The 23,878-nt window shown below is 36.5% G+C and overlaps 1 protein-coding gene across 3 annotated transcripts in view; it reads right to left on the bottom strand.

The window, feature by feature from the left end:
* Positions 1-23,878, bottom strand: part of PTPRM (protein tyrosine phosphatase receptor type M) — a 342,158-nt gene that overhangs the window by 250,378 nt on the left and 67,902 nt on the right. For all 3 annotated transcript variants that reach the window (XM_057382477.1, XM_057382478.1, XM_057382481.1), the window contains exon 6: positions 18,057-18,350. In XM_057382477.1, coding sequence (XP_057238460.1) covers positions 18,057-18,350 — 294 coding nt within the window. The remainder of the gene's footprint in view (positions 1-18,056; positions 18,351-23,878) is intronic.

Raw genomic sequence — 23,878 nt, 5'->3', positions numbered from 1 at the left:
AATTACTCTGGCATTAGCAAAGCTGCTGCAGAGAAGACAAGGCCCCAGATCAAGAATTCTGTCTTCGGTCTAGCAGTCAGCTCAGTACTAACCCAAAAAGCCATGAAAAAGGCACGAGAGGACCACACAGCATGTAGGGATTTTTCAGCTTGGGGTTTGTTGGCTTTTTTTTTTTTTAACCTCGTGGTTAAAATGAAAACACTAGCTGATAAATGAATCAAGCACAGTAMAACAAAATCAAAATAAACCAAAATAAAAGCATGAAAAATAGATGAAGAATAAGATACACAACCATATCACAGACTGATATGTGAGTTACTATGGTGCAAGTCAGGTGGTGTATTTAGTTTCTACATCATTACTGCTATGTGTTTTGGAACCACACTTAACTACAGGTATCATTAAAGTAAAGGAATTGCTTCTTTTACGAGGAGAGAAACATTTGCAGCTCTACAAMCCACAGACTAGCCATCAGGGAAAACATAGTAACATCTGCATTTAATCATATGTTCCTTCCATCTCAATGAACGGACTTCAGGAAGGTTTAGTACCAATGCAGAACCAGTCCAAGATGTGGAAAACACTCTTGTGGTTAAAATATACTTAGATGAAGTATTTCAGGGAGTTTTGTAGTTGAAACTGCCATTTTCATAAGCCAAACTTCCCCAAGATTGAAGTCAGTTCATAAAGAAAATAAAAACACTTTTTCCATCTGCTTTGCTCTGCCCATTTTTTTTAATTTGCTGCTTGCCTGCATGGAAAAGAAAGTTGATTTTGCAACATGAAATATTATGACTTGCAGATTGTTGAAAGAATCATTACGTATTTCCTCCTTTTTCTTTCCTTTTGCTAATAACACTTTTCYAAGCAATAGCTATATTCTTTATAACTGTATCTTGACAGCAGATCTCTACACAAGTCAACATTTAAGTTATAATCCCTGACATTTAAGATCTGAAAGTGCTGTTCCTACCTGATGATGATCCTGCTACTTATTATAGCGCACTCTGGTTCTATAAAAAGTGGCTGAATAAATTGGCTTTTTCCAAGAAAGGATAAGGTATCATTTCTATACTTCCTAAAGATCTTTCAATCCATGACATAAAAAAATTTCACTATATATCTGCATGGTAATAGGATTTATATAGGCTGTAAATCTCTTTTCATCCCCTTTTAAAATACTGATTTCATGATTCTTTCTTAAAAGACTAGTCACCAAAAATAGCATTCTCTATCTCCAAGTTCCCTCAAAATTTGACTTTCAAAAGCAAAGCAGTGAGACTGAATGAAATTGGGCTGTGAAAAAGCAGAAGGCCTCCAAGCAAATATCTACGCTTGTGTCTATCTAATGGGAAAAAATCTACSGCTAGATCTACTTGGACGTTTGGTTACCCACCTGATAATTTTCAGCTCTACATTTCTAGAGAAACCATGAAACTGGAGAAAAAATTATGGGAAAGCATATGTGCTGGGGCTGGAATCCAATCCTTTGGGAAGCCAATACTCCTCCTTATGTTTTTCTGCAAAAATACTATTTGAAACAAGTCCAAGAACTATTTCCTAAACCTCATTTCTAGGGACTTTCCTCAACGATTTAACACTCTCATATTCCAAGACACTAAGGCTGTGCTGCCTTCTGACTAATGCCTGAACTCCTAGCCTTACTCCTTTTTCGAATGTGCTCTGAATTCCAGAATGATGCRGTTTGCCAGAGGACCCTCCCTGTACACAGGGTCACCAATGTTTGTGCCAACTTGAATATTACTAACTGGATCCCAGCTACTCCTTGGCACCCAGGAATSGTTTCATGCTGAAGTTAGCACTTTTTGAGCAGCTTCAGTATCTCTGTGGGGAGAAAGTTATTAACTCTGAATAATCCAAAACATGATGTATCTCTAGAAATCTGTGCAGACGTGCGGCTTTCATTTTTCTAAATCTAATTTCTGAAAGAGYAGCTCTGTCTCTTTTGGTGTTTATCTGAACCCCTGGAGGAGTCAGTGCTCCACTGAAGATGAGATTGCTTTAGTCTAGATTTACTGCAAATCAATGAATGCTGAGTTCACAATTCACTCTGGTTACATTCTAAATGACTTTTCTCCTGGATGATGGCTTGATAAAAGTGCAATCCAACTAAAGAAAAAGGTTCATCACCACAAGTTTCAAAAATGCTTTACTAATTCCTGGGATCATAGAGAAACCAAATGGCACATATGTATCAACGATAGATGTCCTTTCAATGCTGAAACTTTAACTTAAAAAAATATCCTCCCTGGTTTGAAAAAACATCAAAGAAACTGTCAAGAGTTTCTTGGATCAAATTCAGCTCTGAAGTAGCTCTTTATTTTACAAGGAAGATTAACCAGATGATGCAGGACATTCACATTTCTTTGATTCCTCTGACATTATTCCATTTGGGATTTCTCTGATCTGTTTCACAGGGYAGTTCTGCTTGAAGCACCTGAAGAATGCCTATGCCAAATATAATTCCTCCACAGGACAGAAAARAGCTTCTTGTCCCTTATTGACAGTGCCTTCGGAGACTTCAGCAGACCTTGGCTGGCCAAAGACAATGGGTCACAACTGAAAGAGAAACTTAGCCAAAGTTTCAGAGAAGTTTCTAGCCCCAAAAGTGGAACTAAGAAGAAAYTGAAAGGATCAAAGCACAATTTATAAAATCCTGTCAGGTGTCCAAGGCTGGGAGCATTTCTGTGGTCATTGCTATGGCCAAACCTCTTCTACCCTGTGACAAATCACATCTCTTTCTGAAAGCATTACAAAAGAAAAAGAAAGCTTATTCTTTATACAAACAAAGCATTATTAAAATATTATTTTAATATTATTAATATTATTTTAAATAATGCATCAATAGCCTGTATATTAAGAAATTCTTTTGATAATTTCTAGTACTTGGAAAAATTTTAAATCCCAAATGTATTAGCCTAGATTTTTTTTTGTTAAAACCTATATAAAGTTGAGGGAAAAGGATAAAAAAAGGTACTGTGTATTCAATCACAATCCCTTAGCTGTTTCCTTTCTAGCATTTCCATTTCTGGTGGACAGGTTACTAAYAGTCTGCATCTTAAAAGAAGATATRTTTTCATATTTTYACTCCATTCAGTCTTACCACACCAAACAAAGTAAAATGGAATAGCATAAAATTTTGCACATTTTTTTCAGGTGTGCATATTTACTTCAGTGTAACTTCAGTGTAATGCRATTCTAAATGCCACACTTTTGATGAGGGGCAGATGAAGGGCAATGGGGCTGGAGAAGGGGTCTGGAGCACAAGGCTTATGAGGAACAGCTGAAGGTGTTTGGTCTGGAGGAAAAGGAAGCTCAAGGGGTGACCTTATTACTCTCTTCAACTACCTGAATGGAGAGGGTACTGAGGTGGAGATTGCTCTCTTCTGCCATGTTGCAAGTGAAAAGACGAGATGAAATGGCCTTAACTTGTGTCAGAGAAGGTTCAGATTAGATATTAGAAAAAATAATTTTCACTGAAAGACTGATTAGGCATTGGAACATGTTGCTCAGGGAGGCGATGGAATCACCCTCTCTGGAAGTGTTCAAGAAGCATGTGGACGTGACACCTGTGGGTGTCACGGTTTAAGGGTGATTATGTGGTGCTAGGTTGATGATTGGGCTAGATGATTTTTTTTCAACCTTAATGATTCTGTTAATATGTGAAATTTGACAAGAAAGACCCTCCAGACAACATTCCTTCTTCCATTAAGAATTATTAAAAATATAAAGCAAACATATCCAATGCTTCTGACAAAATAAGAGAATTACTTTTCCTTTCTTCTAGAACATGAAACTTTGCTGGTAACACTAAACTGTTGTCACCTTATTCTTAAGCAGCACTATTCCTTGGCATCTCTCACAGTATTTTACATCAGTTTCATAAAATCCATAGCCATTGGCTTCAGAATCAGTCTTTTTATCTTGTATGGAAATTCCCTTGTTTATATTAGATGTTTGGGCAACTTCTAACTCCACTGACAGAACAAATAGTATCATCCTTGAAAAAGCCATTGAAAGCGAGCAGAGTAAGTGTGTTATACTTCAGCCTTGGCAATGGCCTATAAAAATTAATGGATACAGTTTGGAAGATTAAGGAGACATGTGTCTTCTGTGTTTAGAATAAGAACACATTCGGCTCAGATTCAGAAGTCAAAGCACCGTCTTGCATTATATCACAGAACTTAATCAACAATGACCTAAAAGTGAGGCTTTAAACAAGATCTTATTTTAGGAAAATAACTGTTTTTAGTCTTTCATCAATAGGTATTAGGACTATCACTGTTCAACAGCCCAGGCAGGTCTTTACATATTTTATAGAAGCAACTAATCTTACCTTCATCCTAGAATGCTTTATCCCCAAAGAAACTTTTGGGTGCTAACAAAGATGCAGTAGGTTAGTCTCCCTAGAAGCATTTTATCATCAGTGGAAACAGAATAAAATTTAAAAGCTGAATTTAAAATAGGAAGTCAATACAGGAGTCCTTTAAAAGATAAGCAAGAACACTTTGTTTGGATCCTGGTTTCAATAAACCTTTCACAATGTCTGTCCTCCCATGCTGACTACAGAAGTTACCAAAGATACACACTGAGGAACACATTCATCATTCCTSGTAGCCTATGTAAAACCTGGAGGCAACTCTTAATTGGGAATTCATATTTCTGCTGAATCTTAGAAAATAAGTTTACGGAAGTAGTAGTTATTGTTTCCATAGGCACTAAGCTGTYTAAGGAACCGCAGCATTTCCTTAGATTACTCATAGAAATTCTGGGGCAAAATCAACAGAAAGTTTATTATGAAAATATTGACAAAACCTTTTCAAGTTTGAACATGGAAAGCAAAATTAGTCTGGTCTTACTGGCTGATATTTACCTTTGCAAAATAAAATTACCTGAAATAACAGCACGATGGCAATACAATTATAAAGTGTAATCAGATTGCTTATTAGTACCTTAAAAACAAACATTTCTTTTGTTTCCATGACTGCTCCTGATAAATACCATAGATGTGCCACAGATKTTTTTTTAGCAATAGATCATTATTTGTTAAAACTAAAATCTAGTGTTATTTCAATTATTACTTTATCAACTGTGCTTTTCAGGATTACRCCTACATAACCTATTTTGTTACACAGCTTACTCATTAAATGCTACCCCAAAACTGGGGTTAAACATAATGAATAAAATAGGAAAATTACAGAGAATRAGGAATGATACAAGCTAAATAAAATGCTGGAAATCAGCAAAAMATGCAGCCCCAGGTTGGATTGGATTAATGAGCTTCATCTAGAATGTTTCTATCTGAAATAAACTTATGCCTTTCCCCTCTTCCCTCCTCAAAAGCAGACAGATTCTACATTCACTTCTGCTCACCCACCCACCCCAAAAAGCTGTTCCTTTTGCCCTTTTTGTTTCTCTGTATGAAGAACTAGGATACATCTGTAATGAATGCCAGTTTTTACATGTTTTGAGCTGTAAACAGGTAAAGGCTTCTTGACCCATGAGAGCTTCTGCATGTTCCTGCAGGTGGTCTTATTCTAGAGCAATCCTGAGTTGCTGCACATTTCAGCCTCTGCTTTTCCCTGGAAAAAGTGATTCCATTTGTAATGTCAACATCTAATATCACTGCAACACTTTTCCCCCCCTTCCAAACAGCAAATCCAGTAATTTTTGTAATCGTGGAAACTCACAACTGAAAACAGGCAATTTTCTTTTTTCTTCTACATCATGTGCCCTGTGCCTCTATTACAGCAATACAAAATAGTTATTTGAATTCCTGGACAATTTTGCACCCAAACCAAATGACATCACTGTCAGTTTCTTTTTAAAGAGTATCTGACTAGAAGATGCTCTTCAGTATTTCATACTGAAAAAAAATCAGATATTTACTACTGCTACTTTAAACTATATTCAATGTGTTTTCCTTTAGCCATGGCATGTTGAAGTAAAGTAACTGGGTATCTTCTGAATTCATTAGGTAACCTTATATTTGATGTTTTGCATGAGAAATTGCACAAACAGATACACACCAAGAGATATCGGTGCACACTGTTGTCACACATATTTTATCATCAGCCCCTTTACCAACTGGTTTGTGCAACTTTGCCAAATATTAGAAACTTATTCTTTAATGAGCACTCTTCCTCTTTCAGCATGATGAAAACTTAGCAAACATAGTTCAGCCTTTGCTGAGAATGAGTTTCAAATTAGCCTATCCATTGTCACACATCTTTCTATCATTGTTTTATATCTCCACCATCCCCTCAGGGCACGAAATTATCTTGGGGAAAAAATGGGGAAAAAACAAAAATTTAAAAAAACCCAAATTGGTTACTTGTGCTTACAAAAATAACCTACATGTATGTGTGGGAAATCCGAAAAGTAAGTTAAATAACCATTTATATACCATCTAAGAACTTAATATAAAGTTGCTCAGATATACTAGATACACTCATTTTTGATCAAAGTAATAAGCTATCTGCTATGAAGAAAGCCTTAAATGTTTAGGTGGATCTGTGATTTACTCATGTTCATAGAAATCTCTGAAGGTTACCTTTTCCTTCCTCCTATATCCTTGAGACATTGAAAAAGCAGAGCACTGTTGTCCTGCCATTTCAAGATTTCAATTTGTCAAATCAAGTGATATTGGAGTACAATTGTTACAGAATACATCAAGAGCCATGCCACTTAAAACTTCTCAATAACAGAAGACAGTTCAAAACATTTTAAAGAAAAAAAACTCTTATCAGATCCACTGCAGAACTGCACATCTGTAAAGCTCCAAATGCAGAATAAACCATTGGGATGTTACCTAATTGCAAATCAYATCATTTTTACAATGGGTGAATCAGTTTGTGARGATTAAAACMTRTTGTTTGGATGACAGGAAAGWACACATACAAACTGGTTTMAGCAMCTTGCAGTAAAACATCTGGGAAGCAACTACTGCAGAGGATGAAAATGAATGCAGAAAARTACTTTTCTGACAGATTTTAAGATTTTAACACTGACTGCTTTTATAAGCAATGGTCTGTAAGTGAAAGGATTAACAATAAACTGGTGGTACACACAGCACTAAACAACCACTTGGAATTCTAGTAGATAGTCTCTGAAACTTGTAATTATGAAAATAACCTCTTTTCAAGTCACTTGTTTTAGGAATCCCGTACCATACTGYACACTAACAGCTTAGCAGAGATTGTGTAACTGTAACACAGAATAAAATAAATTAGTTTTGGGAGATTCATGCCAAACTATTCTGTGATGTTAGCAGAGCAGTAATAGTCCACTGTTTTAACAGACTCATAGGTAAGRTRAAAGTCATTTTTATTCAGTCAAGAGTCCAACTTTTCTTTGTTTGTAGAACTGTATTTTGAGATGAATGGCATATATACTTTGTTTAAAGAATGAACAGATAGTATATTAAGAGGRATTAGTGTTGAAATAGACTTGTGCGTAATTAACAGTGATAACTAATTCACATAAAACACTTCCATAAATGCAGAGCTCAAATGAGTGTATGGAAGAAGAATCACTTATCTAATCGCTAAATGAGAGTGATTCTGAGCTTTGCTGTTGCCTGTGAAAATCTGGTGCCCAAACATTTTAATTACTAATCTTTGCTGGCACTCCCTTTGAAAGATTATGTGGAAATGAACAGGGCAGCCTCGTAATTTTTTTTTTTTTTAAGAGACTCCAGTACTACAAAGGGTCCATCTCAATCAATAACTGAACAGTTTGAAAATGAGAATACGTTGTCACTTCCATCAGAAACAACTCTGTTCAAGATTAGACAGATTCTTGCTAAAATGACCTTAAAATGATCATACTTTTCACTAAACCCTCTTAGATATAGGCTTGGACAAAGTAAAGGTTAATGAAGARAAACAGTCTGAGAAGCCCTATCTGCATAATATTACTGTGAATTACAGCACAATTCAACCACCAGACTTTTTCATCTCCTTTTACAGTAAGTGAAAAAAATAACAAAAGGGTTTTGTTTCTTTTTAAAACAACTAACAATGCAATGCTGTTTGTCAGAGAAAGGTCTTTTGACAAAAGAAATGCTTTCACTGATTACCCTGAATTACAAATTATAGCTCTCTAATTTTTCGTCTTATAAATGAACACTCTTCACAATCTAGCCTCACATGTCAGACAAAAAWCTGAAACTTTTATAATGGAAATTTAATTATAGTACAAATTTTGCCAGTTGTCATTCCAAAGTCATCTATAATTATGCTCAGGTCATTAAAAGTTATTTTTTTCATTTACTTGGTCAAACATGCCAGTTATACATTGGTTCATGCTCTCAAATTCAACACCATACAACAGCAATTTTAAAAATTAATGAATTTTTTTATTATTTTTAAGCTAATTGCAAACAAAACATCTGCAGAAATAGTCAAAACAAAGAGCAACTGACGTACAATTTGATTTTTGCTTGCAAAGAACGTAAACTTTTAGAAATGAAAAGGCACTTCTGCATGTCAAGAGTAAACATTTATTACTGCCTTTTTCCTTTACATGCATTTTCCCATATGGTAATTCTAAAAGGTAACCGTCCACTATAAAGACAATTTTCTACGGCAAAATTTCTGCACCAAAAACACCTTCAGAGAGCTTTCTGGTAGCTCTGAATCATGAAGTAACAAATGAAACTGAACTCTCCCAAAAGAAAGACCTCCCCTCCTCTCCCAGGAAGTGGATGAAGTTTAACAGAATGAGTAAGCATGAACTAAATGCACTGATCATTGTGAAAATATTTTAAATAATAAGAAGGGTGCTTAAATGATGGCACATATTGAAAGACAGCTAACTGCAAGCCATCAAAAGTATAAATTTGGAAACACAATTACTAAAACTATTTGAGATGGCTGGGCATACTGAAATGCAAAAGCCCTAAATAATTAACTTCACTGTCAATTTCATTTTAACCTTCACTATTTTCTTTGAATACAGTATCTCAYGATAACGCTAGGTGAAGTTKTTCCCAATTTTATTTCTTATTTCTTCTTAGATATTTAAGTTAGTATTTCCTTTCTAAATGCTTTCACAGTAAAATGTTTTATTTTCTGAGCCAGAATTCATTTAGCCATGTAGAGATGGAGTAACAAAAAAAAAATATACAAAAAAAAACAGAGCAGCTTTCCTCACTCATATTTCTGGCTTCTTAAGAGTCTGAAGAATCTCAGTTTGATGGGGATGACCCTTTCTGCCTAAGCAAAAACACTCAGCAGTAATTAGATGGATCACCAAAAAAACCCTCTTCTTTTACATCTATAGAATCTGAGGTGTAGTGCTCTGTGAACTGTCTCAACCTTATTTTTGTTGTAAACAGAAATGTGATGCACACTTGCTCAGCATGAGAGAGCTCTGGACTGAGGGGCAGCATTACCTATTTATAGCCCTGCAGCAACCTGAAGAGAGAGAATTTTTTTTCTCTGAAGTCRGGATATCACTTCATCAGGATCTGCTCTGATTTTAGGTCTCAAACTTGACAATRGTCTACAGTCTAGGCTATAAAGTTGTAATTGAACTTTATAGTAAAAAGTAGGACCAGGAAAGTCAGAACTCAGCATCAGCTTTTCTTCCTGAGAACTTTTAGAAGCTTGGACTGAATTCTGCRTATGACTCTACATTTGCAAAACAAACAGGTTTGCAAAGCCAAAATGCCTCCCAAGCACTGAAAAAAAACCAGGAAGCACCCGAATAATGTCCTTGTTAATTTTCCTTTGAAGTGAGGTAAAATTAATATACAATTCTTTCTAAAAACCTTTGATACTATTTTTATTTTTTTGTAATTTGAAAAAAAAAAGCCCCTAAAAGGTTTAAGAAGCTTTTTAAAAAGTGTAGTTTAAAAAACCAAAAGGTTTAATAAACTGAAGTATCTCTGTGTTCTACATCATTCCTGGATGTTTCATGCCTCATTTTCAAGATACTTCAACAGAATTGTGCAGCTATGTGTTTTTAAAGTTGGCCAAAGCCGCTAGGCAAGATTGTCTAACAGTCCCWAACAAAAGACTGAGCCTTAAAATATTAAAACCAAGTAGCATGCCTATCTACTCATCCATTTCCATTTTCCAATACCTTTTAAAACCACTGGCAAATTTCATCCAAATAACCTGCTTAAAATGAAACTAATTTGACACAATACTGCCAGAATTTAATTCAGAAGATGAGAGAGCCAAACTAGTGCCCTCATTCAGGAGGCTCAGARCAGACAAGCAGAAGCCTAACATCAAATACTCCATTTGACAACAGATTTGTGGTTAATTGGCTGCTGCCACCTGCCATGCAGGTCTGTCGTAAGGGAAAATGGGATTATCTTCACAAGGTGATATTTAATAGATAAATCCTTCAGAAATTAGGCCTCTGTTGTCTATGGGACATCTTATTTTCCTAACTTCTAAAACAAAAGTTTTTAGAYTCAGCTCAGAAGTTCATGCAACTGCCCTTTAGAGCCTAAATTCCCCTTGGCCATAGGGTTGATATATTCATATGTATAAATGAAGGAAAAAACATTGGGGATATATGTGTGTGTGTCTGTGTCTGTATACACACATACACACTCTTTGGCATGTTTTTCTTTTAGACAGACGAAGTTATTCTTTTAGATATAAACTGAASTAAATATGCTTTGGTCACTTCAAATATATAAAAGCATTTGCTTTGGTTTTGGACAAAAAACCAAAGTTCAGCAAGTCAGATGAAAAGCCATACTTTCCTATCTCATTCGCTAATATGTTTGCCATAGGATTAGCATAATTAAAAATGACATTTTCCTATGAGTGGAAGACAGTATGGTATAACTATACGTGAAAACTGGAATACCTGATGTAAAAACTGGCTTCAGAAGAGGGGAGAAAGTGCTCAGCATAAAGTTGATAAGGTTAAATTTCAAGGCAACCATGGAACTTCACAGGAAAGGGAGGGAATGCCCTTTCCCATTATTTCTAATTGCTTTTAGTAACAGAGCACAAACGAATTCATTTAAATCTAAARTGATAATATACTTCTGAAAAGAGAAACCTAAAGCATCTCAGCAAAAGTTTGTATTTCATTTGCTCAGTACAGAGTAATACTAAGGAATGCCATAGCAGTATTTCTTACAAGTATTTATAATTTACCACTTCTATAAAGGGTGCCCACATAGAAGTCTTTTATTTATAACAAGTACACTCCCAGCTTGCTGGGCTTYTCTCACTCCATAATGAGAAATTCTTCCTCAATTGAAGCTGGGTACAATAATTGTTTGAGTGTGTGTTTTTGAGCTTATCCTTGTAACTAATAAGAGACTGCAACAAATCTGGAAATGAAGATATGTCAGGAGAAATCACATTATCTACTTTTCCTTAAGGATCATTATGTTTTCGTCACATTCCCTCCACCTGGCAGATGTGAAATTAATAATTTTGCCCCTCAGGTTTGCTCTAAGTTAGTGAAGGATCATTTGTCTCAAAGAGTAGGTTAATTTCTTCCTCTGCAAATGTTTTGAAATGGGAAYCTATTAAAGTGAAGAACTAAGTCTCCATTTATATGACTGCTTTTCACAYGACCAAAGATGTGGCAGTTCTTTCCACATACACTCTGTTTCCACCCCTATATTAACCCAGCTGTAACTGTCAGGAAAGAATTCCAAATRCTTCTCCTTATTCTAATGTTCTAATCAGAAGCTCTGATCTGACTGTCAGGTTTCATACTCTGTGTCCTTATCAACTCTAGTGTCTATATTCCTTTTATACTTCAGCACACATGTCAGAGAGCGAGCCAACAGACCTAGATATTTGCACAAGTTTTCCTCCCTCTTTTTTTCCCTCCTAATCATGTGGTGGGGAATGAAGATGTCCCATTTCTTAAGTGACATCTCCGTGTACTGTTATTTACCAAAAAAATACGTATTCAGAGACCAATGGAGACGCAAAAGTGCAGGTATTAGTAATTCCTACGTAGCACCAATTCTCTTGGTTGCTAGGAAAAATACTTGTGCTCACATTCTGAAAATTCACTGAATGGAGAACCAACCTGTGATTTCCCCTGCAAAGGAAAGACACATTTGGAATGAAAGGGCAAACACTCTGATGATGTTTATTTTCTAAAAGAAAATTATTATTATTTTTCCCTATCGCTGGCAACCACAAATCTCAAGAAGCATCCAGAATGATGTAGTGGAACTCTGCTCACTGCTCCTGCTCATATTTTTATCCCTTGTGTGCCTAGAAATGATTTCCAAGATTAGCTGTTAGATCATCTTCTCAGGCATTATGGTGAGGCTGCCCAGCCTGTAGCTCTCTGGATGTTCTTTTTTTTTCCCCATTCAGAAACTTAAAGGACTCCCAGGGGAAATTCTAGACTTCAGAACAAAGAGGAAGAGAACTGGATTTAAAGAGATTTTTTCAATAGGAGGGATTTGGATTATCTGGGTTTTTCTTGACCCAAGATTTTTGATAACACAAGGGGAGGCTGTTCTGTAACATAGCATCAGAAAAGTCATCTCAGTAAGGAACACCTCAGGCACTTGTTTCCAGACAAGTGGCTGCCAAAGAAGAACTTTCATACCCTACTGAATGCTGAACATCACTTGTGTTTTCTGAAAGACCCCTTCCAAGAAGACATATTTCTGTTTTGTTTCTCCATCAGAAGTGGCCAGTGATGCMGACACATGGACATGTATCTCACTATGCAATATTTTCTGTTAAAATCTTTAAGTTTACTTCCAGCACATCTGAAAGCTGCAACTTACCTGCTACAGTGCAGAAAATCCAAAACTAGTTTTTACCCTTAGGAGAAAGCGACTTTATGAGAATGATTTGTGTATCAGAAAGGGATTAGAATAAAGGACAATACCGTAGGACCWTAGTTTCACCATAAAACCCCAAATAAAATATAAGTTCACTGTGAAATTCTAGTTCTGATAAATCAATGCAATTTCCTATAAAAGTTTATTATAGTTTCAGGTTAGGAATGGTGACYTTAGAAATATCATGGAACTTTTCCACAGAAAATAAAATGGTGCAGTATCTGCAACCCTCCTCCTCAGGGTTCAGGTGTCTGCGACCTGAGGTCYAGCTCTAAYACAACACAGCGGCAAAACCTTGGTTCAAACTTCTGAAGAAAATTGCCACATTCTGAGAAAGAGCTGTGGAAAAAACCTGCAGTATGGCTTCAAGTTGACATTTTCTCAAAACTAAGCAATATTAAGACTTTGTAACATGTCTGAAAAAAAACCCCTGAACCTCTTCACAGGCAGTTCCCTAAGGTATAGCATTGAGATGGAATAACTTAATTCCCACTRACACTAAAATCTTTCCTCTCCTCTTGAGACATAAGGTCAAAAGATCAAAGTCTGGAAGGACAGAGAAAGGCAGCTGCCATTTCAGCCTAGTGAAGTTCTTTGGAAGGAACTCATCTTTCCTAATTTTAACACAGAATGGGAAAGGGCATGGAAATTAACAGTAAGCACCACTGAGACTGTAGACAGGCTAGGGCACAGACAGTGACGAAGGGAAAGACTAACTGCAGAACTAAAAATAAAAGAAGATGGAAGGGTGGAAAATAGGGAAAACCAACTGCAAAACTGACTTTCTGTTCAGAACGTTGTACAACAGGAGATGCAGACTGTCCACCTTGCAGGACCTGGACATTGCTCCATGTCATAGGGCAGGAACAAAGGGGTGGCGTGGAGCACTACCCAGTAAACCTGAGCACACTAAATTTATTTGCTGGGTTCAGATAGTTCTTGGCCTGTACCATCTGCCCAGAGATATTTCTGCCTSGTGCAAACTGATGAAGGTCTTAATTGATCAGAGGGAAGAGGATACTTGTTCCATCAGTGTATTCTGGCACGTGTAGATTTTTTTTYTCACAATGCCAAGTAGATGCTATATTAGACCCAAAGAAATCATTTTGACTCCTTGGAAGATTAACCAGCTGAAGCCAAATCAGTGAGCAAACCCAGAAAATAAAGATTATTCTTTTTCAAGAGTAGGGATTTAAAGAGTTMCTCGGCTCTGTTCTTCCAGATTGTAACAAGCCTTCTAGGACTACCAGACATTTTACAACAAATCTGCAGAAGTGTTTCAAGAACTCATCTGAAAAAAGAGCTCATTTCATTCAATAGATATACTGGGAGTAACAGCTTTCCTCCTGACAAGCTCAGGTGATGGGGTAGGAGTGAGAGCAAAATCAACTATGTTCATTAAAACAGTCCTGTTACTTCATTGTATGAAAATTATTGGTTCAATTGACAGTGATTGTTTTTGCAAATATTCCAGGGCAGTAATTGTGTCTCAGCACAAAGAAGTAGAGCTCTGACTGTTAAAAAAACTCCACAGTTTGGGGATAAASCATCAGAAGGTCCTTTCATGGCAGTCTATTTATGTTTTATTTTCTTAAATTCCAATAGAGTTTTCTGGTTCAGTAAAGGAAAATATGCTAATTTTCAGAAATTATGCCAAATGTCACAGTGAAAAAAAAAATTATGAGAAAAAGAAAACAGTTTTCCCCAGGGGGCCTTAACAATCCCCCTCTTCAGCAGGAGGGAGGATTTTATTTTAACTTTTCTTCCTAAGGTAGCTGTCTTTAAGATGTATCTGTTCAGCAGCAGACTCAAGGAACAACATAAATTAGAAATAAAGTCTCCTAATAGAGAGAACATAGAAAAAAAAAAAAAAAAAAAAAAAAAAAAAAAAAAAAAAAAAAAAAAAAAAAAAAAAAAAAAAAAAAAAAAAGAAAAAATTGCAGCTCATTTAGCAGTTCTGCATAATTCAGGTGTGTTTTAACTGGGGCACTGTCTCACCATCAGAGAGCAGGGATACACACCAAATCAAGATTTGTATCATGCAATGCATGTCAAAGACAAAACATGCTAGAAAGTACTGAAATAATTCTACCCACAGAAATACTGATATGGATAAGAAGAAACTAYAAAACAGTCTAGCTCATTAATCCTTCAACACATCTACTTTAGTTTTTACTATTGGCAGTTCCACTGGGCTTGGGTCAGTTTGGGTCTCATCAGGAACAGTAGTGATAGGACAAGGGGGAACAGCTTCAAACTGGAAGTAGRCTTAGATCAGATATTAGGAAGAAATTCTTTACTGTGAGGGTGATGAGGCACTGGAACAGGGAAGTTCACATCCAGAGAAGCTGTGGATRCCCCATCCCTGGMATTCTGCCTTCTAGRTTCACAACACCGTATGAGACAGCTGTGGGAAGAGGTAGCTTTGACCATAGGAATGGGCGATTCAAATTCCACACATCCTGGGAAAGCCTCCATTTCACACCTTAAAATGAGAAAAACCCTTTTTTTCTAAGTCTGACYCAAATGTGATTTGCCATGGCCAAAATCCACTAATCTCCTCTTTTTCAAACCTGAACTCCTCATTCTAGGTTAAATCTAATCCAGACCTAAATGTATTTCTTTGTCTTTCCTGAGAATTACACTGAAATAGCACTTACATTTCCATTATATTTCATCAAAAGGAAACAAAGCACTTTCTAAAGTGGCAACTTCTGCAGTGAGTGCGATGCAACCAAGCCTGGAGAGATTTCTTTTTTTTGCATTCTAATTATAGAAGCTTTTATTTAGTAAAGTTACAGATAAGACTTGTCTATTATAAACCTCTGAAATCTCATTYTGCTAAAATGAAAACATATTTCAAATGCTTTGGAGAACTATTAAGATTATTGAAAGCCTAGCATACTGCTTCAACTCTCCAAGTGGTTCACTATCTTCCCCTAGGGAACAGGCAAGCAGCATGCAATTATCACAGTAATTAAAAAGGTGCAATGATTCTTCTCTTAAAGACTCCTGTTTTATTAATTCTATGGTATGCTTTGGAGACTGGCATTATTTYACTCCTACCCAGCTTAATTATACCATCATTAGTTTATCAGCATCTCTTTTTAAACCCTTGGGCCAGTTATTAGCATGTCACTTGCTAACTGTTAACCAATAACCACTACACCTTCAAAGCAGGGTCTTCTGCTATAAAAAAGCCAATTTGTAGAGACATATTTAATGCCATCATCAATTTACATTTTTCAGTCATTTAACTGTCTGCTTTTAATTTAAGAAGGTTACTGTTTAGCTTAATGAAAACACAAATAATTCTAATGTATTACAAGACGTTACAAGGTAATAAAATACTTCCAGTACACAGTKGTTTATGAAACTGAATGCATGTTTTAATACTTAACAGTATGTACCACTGAGAAGAACAAAAAGCGCATGGTATTCTTAAATGTAACTAAAATTGTGGATATAACTCTATTAAGTCTGACAGAGGTGGAGTTAATTTCCTTCACAGYGGCCTGTATGGTGCTGCRTTTTGGATTTGTGACTAATCCAATGCTGGTAACACACTGCTGTTTTAGATATGCTTGCACAGCCTCAAGGATTTCTTTTTCCCACTCCTCCAGCAAATATACCAGAGGTGGACAAGAAGCTGGCAGGGGATACAGTGGGGACTGCTGCTTTCACCTGACCAAAGGGATGTTCCATACCATACAACATCAGCAGGAAATCAAAGCTCAAGTGTAGAGGGAAGTGGGGATGTTAATTGTCATGGTGTTTGTCTTGCCAAGTAACCAGTGTGTATGCCGAGACACTACTTCCCAGGAAGTGGATAAAGATCTGCCAGCCCATGAGAAACAGTAATTTCCTATCTCCCTTTTCTTCCAAGTACAGTTTTRCTTCACCTATTAAAACAGTCTTCATCTCAATCTATAAGCCTTTTTGCCTTCCTTCTATTTTCTCCSTGTCCCGTGGYAGAGRTGACTGAGTGAGTGGCTGTGTAGGTACTTGGCTGCTGCCTGGAGTCAACTCATGCCACCCTGTAACCCTTCAGGACAGGCAGGTTCACTCACTCAGCACCCAGTATTGCATTAACTGATCATATAAGCAGATAAAAAATATACTTTTAAGAAAAACTTTTCAATTTTAGAATAATTGAAGTACTTGTGCATTAATAYATACTTACCTTGTCTAGACAGATATTTACATTATTACAAAGGGCACAGTGACCCAGAAACCCTCCTGAAGGGAACCATATTTGACTAAGCCAATGTTATCTCAATCTAGTAGAGAAAAATCTTATAAATACTWAATACTTAACTATTACTATAACTTAGCTGTACCACTTTTGAGTGCTTTTCATTAGATCCTTCTTACCAGTAATGAGAGGAAGAAAAATAGCAAAAATGACATCGAAGAACTAAATGCTTGTATACGTTTGCATCTTCAAAACGTAATAGTGGGATTTTGACAACAACTRTATTTCATTTTGTGTTTGACATCACACCAATTCAGTTCAAATGAAATGAYATTTACTCACTGACAGGTGGCCGGCTGACTTTACAAGAAGTATGTGCAATTGAAATATATCATTATTTCTGTTGAAATATGTRATTTTTCTCTAGCTACACTCTAGCCTATCTTCCAGCATTACAGTAGCAGAAAGATGATCCAAAATACTGGGGGAAAATACAAATGACCAAAGAAATTCCAGGTCACAGTATCCGCTATTATTTTCTGAGAAGCTAAATGCCAAACTACTATCACTGCCCATCTTAGTGAAAATTATTGTACAATTCCTTTTGTATAATAGGTGTATTTGTGCATCACTAAAATCAGAGGTCAGCGTTATTAATTATAACATCTAAACCAGGAGTAAAGATTACTACAACACACCAGAAATTGCACTATCTCATTTGATTAAAAGACATGCTGTCAGTCACTCAAGAAAATCTGCTAACTGAGACTCAACAGTGAATGCTTTTGCTGTTACACAGGATCTCTTGAAACAAACAAAAGCACACAGTCATGATTTCATCTACAATCTGCAGTGGCACTGAAGGTTGCTTTCAAGGTCACTGTAGCTGGAAAATGCTCATAGGTTATAGTTAAAAGCATTCAGTCTTCATTCCTGCAGCCTGCTGGTTCAAGACAGACAGTAAAAACTGCTAGTGAATTAACTTAYGTCTTCAGCCCCAGAAAGATACTTAAAACTTTCCTACCACCTTTGAGTACTCACCAGCACATTTTGTCCTTGTTTTTAGAGCTGGGCCAGGAGATCCTGTTCCTCCTTCACCTGGTCTTGTAAGTAACACACTGATTTCATATTCTGTATCAGGATCCAGGTGCCCAATCTTATAGCTCGTGGAGTCCACGGGTTGWATGTCATACCAACTTCCACTTGAAGTTCGATACTCAACTTCTCTTTGGATAATGGGTCCATCCCCATTGATGGAATTGGCATTCAGCTGTATCCAGAGATAAGTTGCACCGACTGAGGAAAGCTGAGGTGGAGCAATGGGAACTGGGGGTTCTGAAACACAGTAAGTTACAGTAACATCTATGATTACACTTGGCATTTTTTTCATTTCTAAAAAATTCAAATAAGCAACGGGTTTTGTACTACATTAGAGTTGAAGACTGCATTAAAAATGGATTTGAAGAAATCACTGCTCAAGATTSACTATTTTCATTAAACTGCAATATTCCAATTCTTTTGCTCACGCACTTGTAGATTTTAACCTCAAGCTTTTGGTTAATACCACATAACTTCAAACCAGGTGTGAATGGAATTCTACTCACTAAACATTCCATGGAAACTTCTAATTTAAAAAGTAATCTCAGGTTTTCTCATACAAATACAGTTCTTACTAGCTATTGATATTAAACCTAATCAAAACTTATGTTTATTAGCTAAAATTTATGTTGTAGCCTATCCTTATACATAATCAGAACAGGATTATGCACGAAAAGCAAGTAACTTTTTCATTAATTATTTTTCATGTACTTAACCATTCAGCCTTCATATTTTCCAACTTTTGTGTAAGCAGAGCAGGTACAGTAATTTTTCAAGTCCTAYACTTTGGCTGAATTTAAAGCTCTTCTACATGGAAGTAGGGGGATTTCTTGAGTTTTTATTAGGAGTCTGTTTCTATTTCATGTAATGGCTATTTTCACTAACTACCACACAGAAACAGTACTCTGCATCACAGAGCAGGCATGCATGTGATATCCTGATAGTTGGGATTCTAAAGACTTCAAAAGCAACTAAAATTTTAAATCCACTTTTATTTACTATGTGATGGACATCTTATTTTAAACTAGACTGCAGAAATAATTTGCAGACATCATCTTTTTTAAAAGGTAAACGACAATTTTTTTCCCCCTATTTGTTAAATTACTCAGCTGTTTCATGCATCACATCTGCAAAAAAATCACTTTCCCATTGGTTAAATCTATTCAATAGAATGAAATCAACTCACTGTAACAGGGTACTGTTTGATCCAATATTCTCAACATATCTATCAGCAAACACTRCCACCTTCTTAAGGCTACACAGAATATGTAATGAATGCAGGACATCTGTCTTCCCTAAGCTTTAGATTCAGATTTATYCTCTCCTGCTAACTATTTCCCTTTGTGTTGAGATAGAGGTATTCAGATAGACAAGAAGCTGAATTTATACATTTCATCATTTTGTCATGGTCTTCAAAGTCGCAGTTAAAGCAAAGAACATAAAAGAATGAAGAAAAAGGGAGAACTGTGGAAAGCATTCAGTATTTCCTGAGAAACAGCAGAATTGCTATTTTAACAAACATGTAATTATCCTACAGTACACTACCTTATTTCATTTACAGAAASAGTAACTCAGAGCACTAAGTACACTGAAGATTAGCTCTGCCTCAGATAGATGGTGCTTCTAATTAGCAGTGTACACTTGTATGCAAGCTTCGATCTGTGCAATCTGTCAGCAATTGCTGAAATACAACACTACAAACCAGCAAACCGAGGCGTCATCACTGTGCGTTTTCATCTTAACAAAACTAAGTGATTACTATCATGAAGAACACAACACAAAGGGCAACAAACCGGAACATCTTCGAAGATATCTGTTAGTTACTACTAACTGGAATGGACATAAAAATAGCTTAATATACTATGGTAGATCCCATGATATAATGAACATTTAGATTTTCATTTCAGCAGTGAAAGCATTGTTTTATGTCATTAGCAATATATGGCAAACTGATGTCATTGTTGAATTAGAAACATACTGCAATTTTTATTGAAACTATTCTTCCTAAAGTATATAAACTATGGCTTCATACAGTGATGGTATGTCTGGAAACAGTTCTGACTTGACTCAAAATGATTTAGCATCAATTTAAATCATTAGGCTGTTTTGTGAACCAAGACATGAAATGGAACTTTTATAGAGCATCCTAAGGCATTTACTTAGCCATGCTGAAAGAACAGTTAATTACTTTCAAGTTTGAAATGCTACTAAAGGCTGTTGAAGTGCCATTCAAAATGCAAACTCAGGAATAAGGTCACTAAGGTTAGTGGTTACACCAATTCATTCCAAATATTACAAGTACTTGAAACAGACAGTATTTTATTGTCTTTTTATACCTCAGGGCATGTTTTTCATTTCTCTGGGACCACAACGAGAAAGGTTAATTCAAGTGGCTTTGTTTCAGCAAAGCCTGCATATAATGCAGTTTCATACTATTAACATAGTTTAATACCAAAAGTTGCCTTCTTCCCAGAGGTTGAGACTACCTAAAATCAACCTTTCATTACAAATATGATGCTTATATTGAGTGACTGGTTAAAAACATGAGACTCAGTTAAGCATACTAATAAAAACACTATATATCCGAATATAATGAACTGATTTGATGACTGAAGTATTAAATGTATTCCTCTGTCTTACTGATTTATTCTTTCTTTAGACAGACTGATTTAATTTTTTTAGGATGTTGAGAAGTTTGAATCATTTAGTCAGGTACATACCACACTGCAGCACTACTTTCTTTCACTAAAAGCAGTTTTACTGGCGGCCACTGAGAYAGTCTCAATTAAATACCATGTAAATTAATACCTTTATGAAATGGTACAATAGATTTGAGATTTTAGAGCTGTGTACATTCAAGAAGGATTTTCAACTGACAACAGAAATAAGTTTGTTGCAGTGGTTGTTCAGTACAATGACTTAGCTTAGAGAGGAGCTCTTCCTTGCACAWCTCTCCTGAAGCATGTAGACAAAGCTATTCAGTACTGTGAAACCCTTTTTAAGTGTAGACTATTAAAACAGATTTTAACTAAAAGAAAAAAATTAGGGAAGTTGATCCATATATCAAATGTTATGATTTTTAGACTTTGGACAAACATATGATCTCCTCTTTAATTCCCTGACAAATGACAGTGGGCACAATCCCTTAGGGAAAGAAAATAGTGGCTAACTTACACAACCAGAGATCTGCAAGTGACAGAAAGCTTTAGGCAGATGCTCTTAGGTCACCCTAAATAAATGGATCATTTATACTAAATATGAGAAAAAGACAGACTTTATGATAAGGAGCAGCCCTTCTCTTACACAGAGGATAAAAACAAATGTAGTCATACATGAATGTAAACTATTGATTGTTATGCACTTCTTTATTAAATGAAAACACACTTGAAACTGCAACTCCTTCATTTAAGCTGCTTTGTACTTAAATTACACAGATTTTCCAAACGTTTTCTACAACATCTTAGCATCTTTTGCTTTRCAGTTCTTTTAAAATTTTAATTGGGAGGGGAAAGGCGTCACACAGATGCCAGTGGAGATAATGTAAGTCTCTAAGATTYAAGTGAGTTAAAGAAGACAAAAATAGACATTTCTTTTCTGTGGCTCAGAAACATTATCTTGAAAAATGACAAAATCTACTTCTTCATTTTTTGCAAATGCATGTATGTGTATCTGTATGTGTTTCTCTTCCATTCTTTGTCATAGAATCATGGAATCATTAAGGTTGGAAAAGACCTCCAAGATAATCAAATCCAACCTCTGACCAAACACCACCATGCCAACTAAAACACAGCAGTAATTGAAAGCTTTTAGGGATGGGGACCCCACCACCTCCCTGGGCAGCCCATTCCAATACTTAAAAATCCTTTCAGTGAAAAAATTCTTCCTGATGTCCAGCCCAAATCTCCCAGGCCAAGCTGGAGGCTATGRGCTCTTGTCCTGTCCCTTGTTGTCTGGTAGAAGAGGTTGACCCCCACCTGGTTACAACCTCCTGTCAGGTAGCTGCAGAGAGTGGTAAGGTCCTCTTTGAGCCTCCTTTCCCTCCAAGCTAAAAAGCCCCAGCTGCCTCAGCTGCTCTTTATCTGACTCACTCTCCAGACTCTTCCCCAACTTTGCTGCCCTTCTCTGGACTCACGCCAGCACCTCAGTGTCTTTCCTGTAACGAGAGGACTAGAACTGGACACAGCACTCAAGATGTGGCCTTGCCACCACTGAGCAGGGACAGGGGGACAATCACTACCCTGGTCCTGCTGGCCATATACAGGCCAGGATGCCACTGCCCTCCTTGGTCACATGGACACATGCCAGCTCAGGCTCAGCCAGCTGTCAACCAGCACCCCAGGTCTTTCTCCCCAGTTTTTAGTGCTTGTGTAGTTCCAATTTTCACCTACCTTCCCTCTCACTTCAAAACACTTCCCAGTTTCCCTTTCCTTTCAGTCCCAATGTGAACAACCTCATCTGGGTGTGCAGCCTCTTGTATCCACATCATTATCCATCACTGTTTTACTCTCAAGTACTCTCTGATGTATTCAGCAAGATGGAGGGCTGCACAGTAAAAGCACACAAATGGTACGCTCACAGGTCTTGATTCCTGTGCCTGGATCCAGCCTGTCCCAGAGGAGCTCAGATTCTGGCTTGCAATTAAATTCTGTACACTGTATCTAGAATTTGGGGGGAATTTGAGAAATGAACTTAAAGAAGTTTCAGGGTCTTGTATTCTCAAAACCTCAAGGCTGAGGCACACACCCACGCTGAAAAATACAAGTCCCCAGTCAGTTTGCAAAAAAAAAATGAGCATATGAAAGCAGGACTTCATGATAGGAATTGTTAGGCAATCATAAAAATAAGTCCTAACGCCAGCACTGCTAATAAAAAAAGTGGTACAGAGTGATGGGACCAGCATGAAAGCTTGTTGGAGAGAGCAAAACCACATGTCAATTATCTGTATATATTTAGTGTATGAGAACAACTGACACTACAGGTAAACAACTGTTAATATTTTCTTACTATGTCTTGATGTCAAAATGACTTTGCCCTCCAGAATAAATTCTTTGCTCTAGAGGTCCTGAAAAGGTTTGGTTCTGTTCCCATTGTTAAATTTTTCATTTGGAAAATGCAGACATTTAAGCTGCCAGCAATACAGATGGCTACCTTTCYATGCCCTTGCTTAAAAACCTAACCAAACTCTTTTTAACCAATTTGACACCTAAGTTTACCTTGTCTGAACTCAATAAGCAGTCTGAACTCTGTAATAATCTGATGTCTGCTAGACAGGCTCATTCTGTTCTCCTAAATCTAATCTGTGTTGGATCTGCCCACTATTAGAAAACTTCAACCTAGGGACTGTATGTAGAACTCTAATTTACTTCATTAAATGCATTTAATCAATTCCACATGACTATTTTTCTTTTGCTCAATGTTTGATTACTTTTATGTCATCTAYTAGATACGAGCTGATGTTTTTTACAATAAGTGGGTTATCTGACGAGGCCRATTTCATGTCTCCCATTAGATAAAGTGACATTTCAATCCAATTCTCCGACAAACTTAGATGAGGATATCGTGCAGTTTGAGCACACAGTGACAAGGCACTTGTCTTTTCAGCCTTTCTTATCAGAACAAACACTCAGGTAAATTGAAAACCTCCCCTTCAGGATTTATTTAAATAGAACAATCAATACTTTATTTCACCATCCTCTAAAAGACATATAAGCTAACACAAGTAAGTTTTCAAAAAAAAAAAAAACCCATGTCCTCCCCTGCTTTTT

The sequence above is a fragment of the Malurus melanocephalus genome, unplaced genomic scaffold (assembly GCF_030028575.1).
Source record: "Malurus melanocephalus ecotype Western Australia unplaced genomic scaffold, MMel_1.1 scaffold_568, whole genome shotgun sequence".
Taxonomy (NCBI): Eukaryota; Metazoa; Chordata; class Aves; order Passeriformes; family Maluridae; genus Malurus; species Malurus melanocephalus.
The sequence above is the reverse complement of the archived record's forward strand: the minus strand, read 5'-3'. Positions and strand labels throughout refer to the sequence as shown.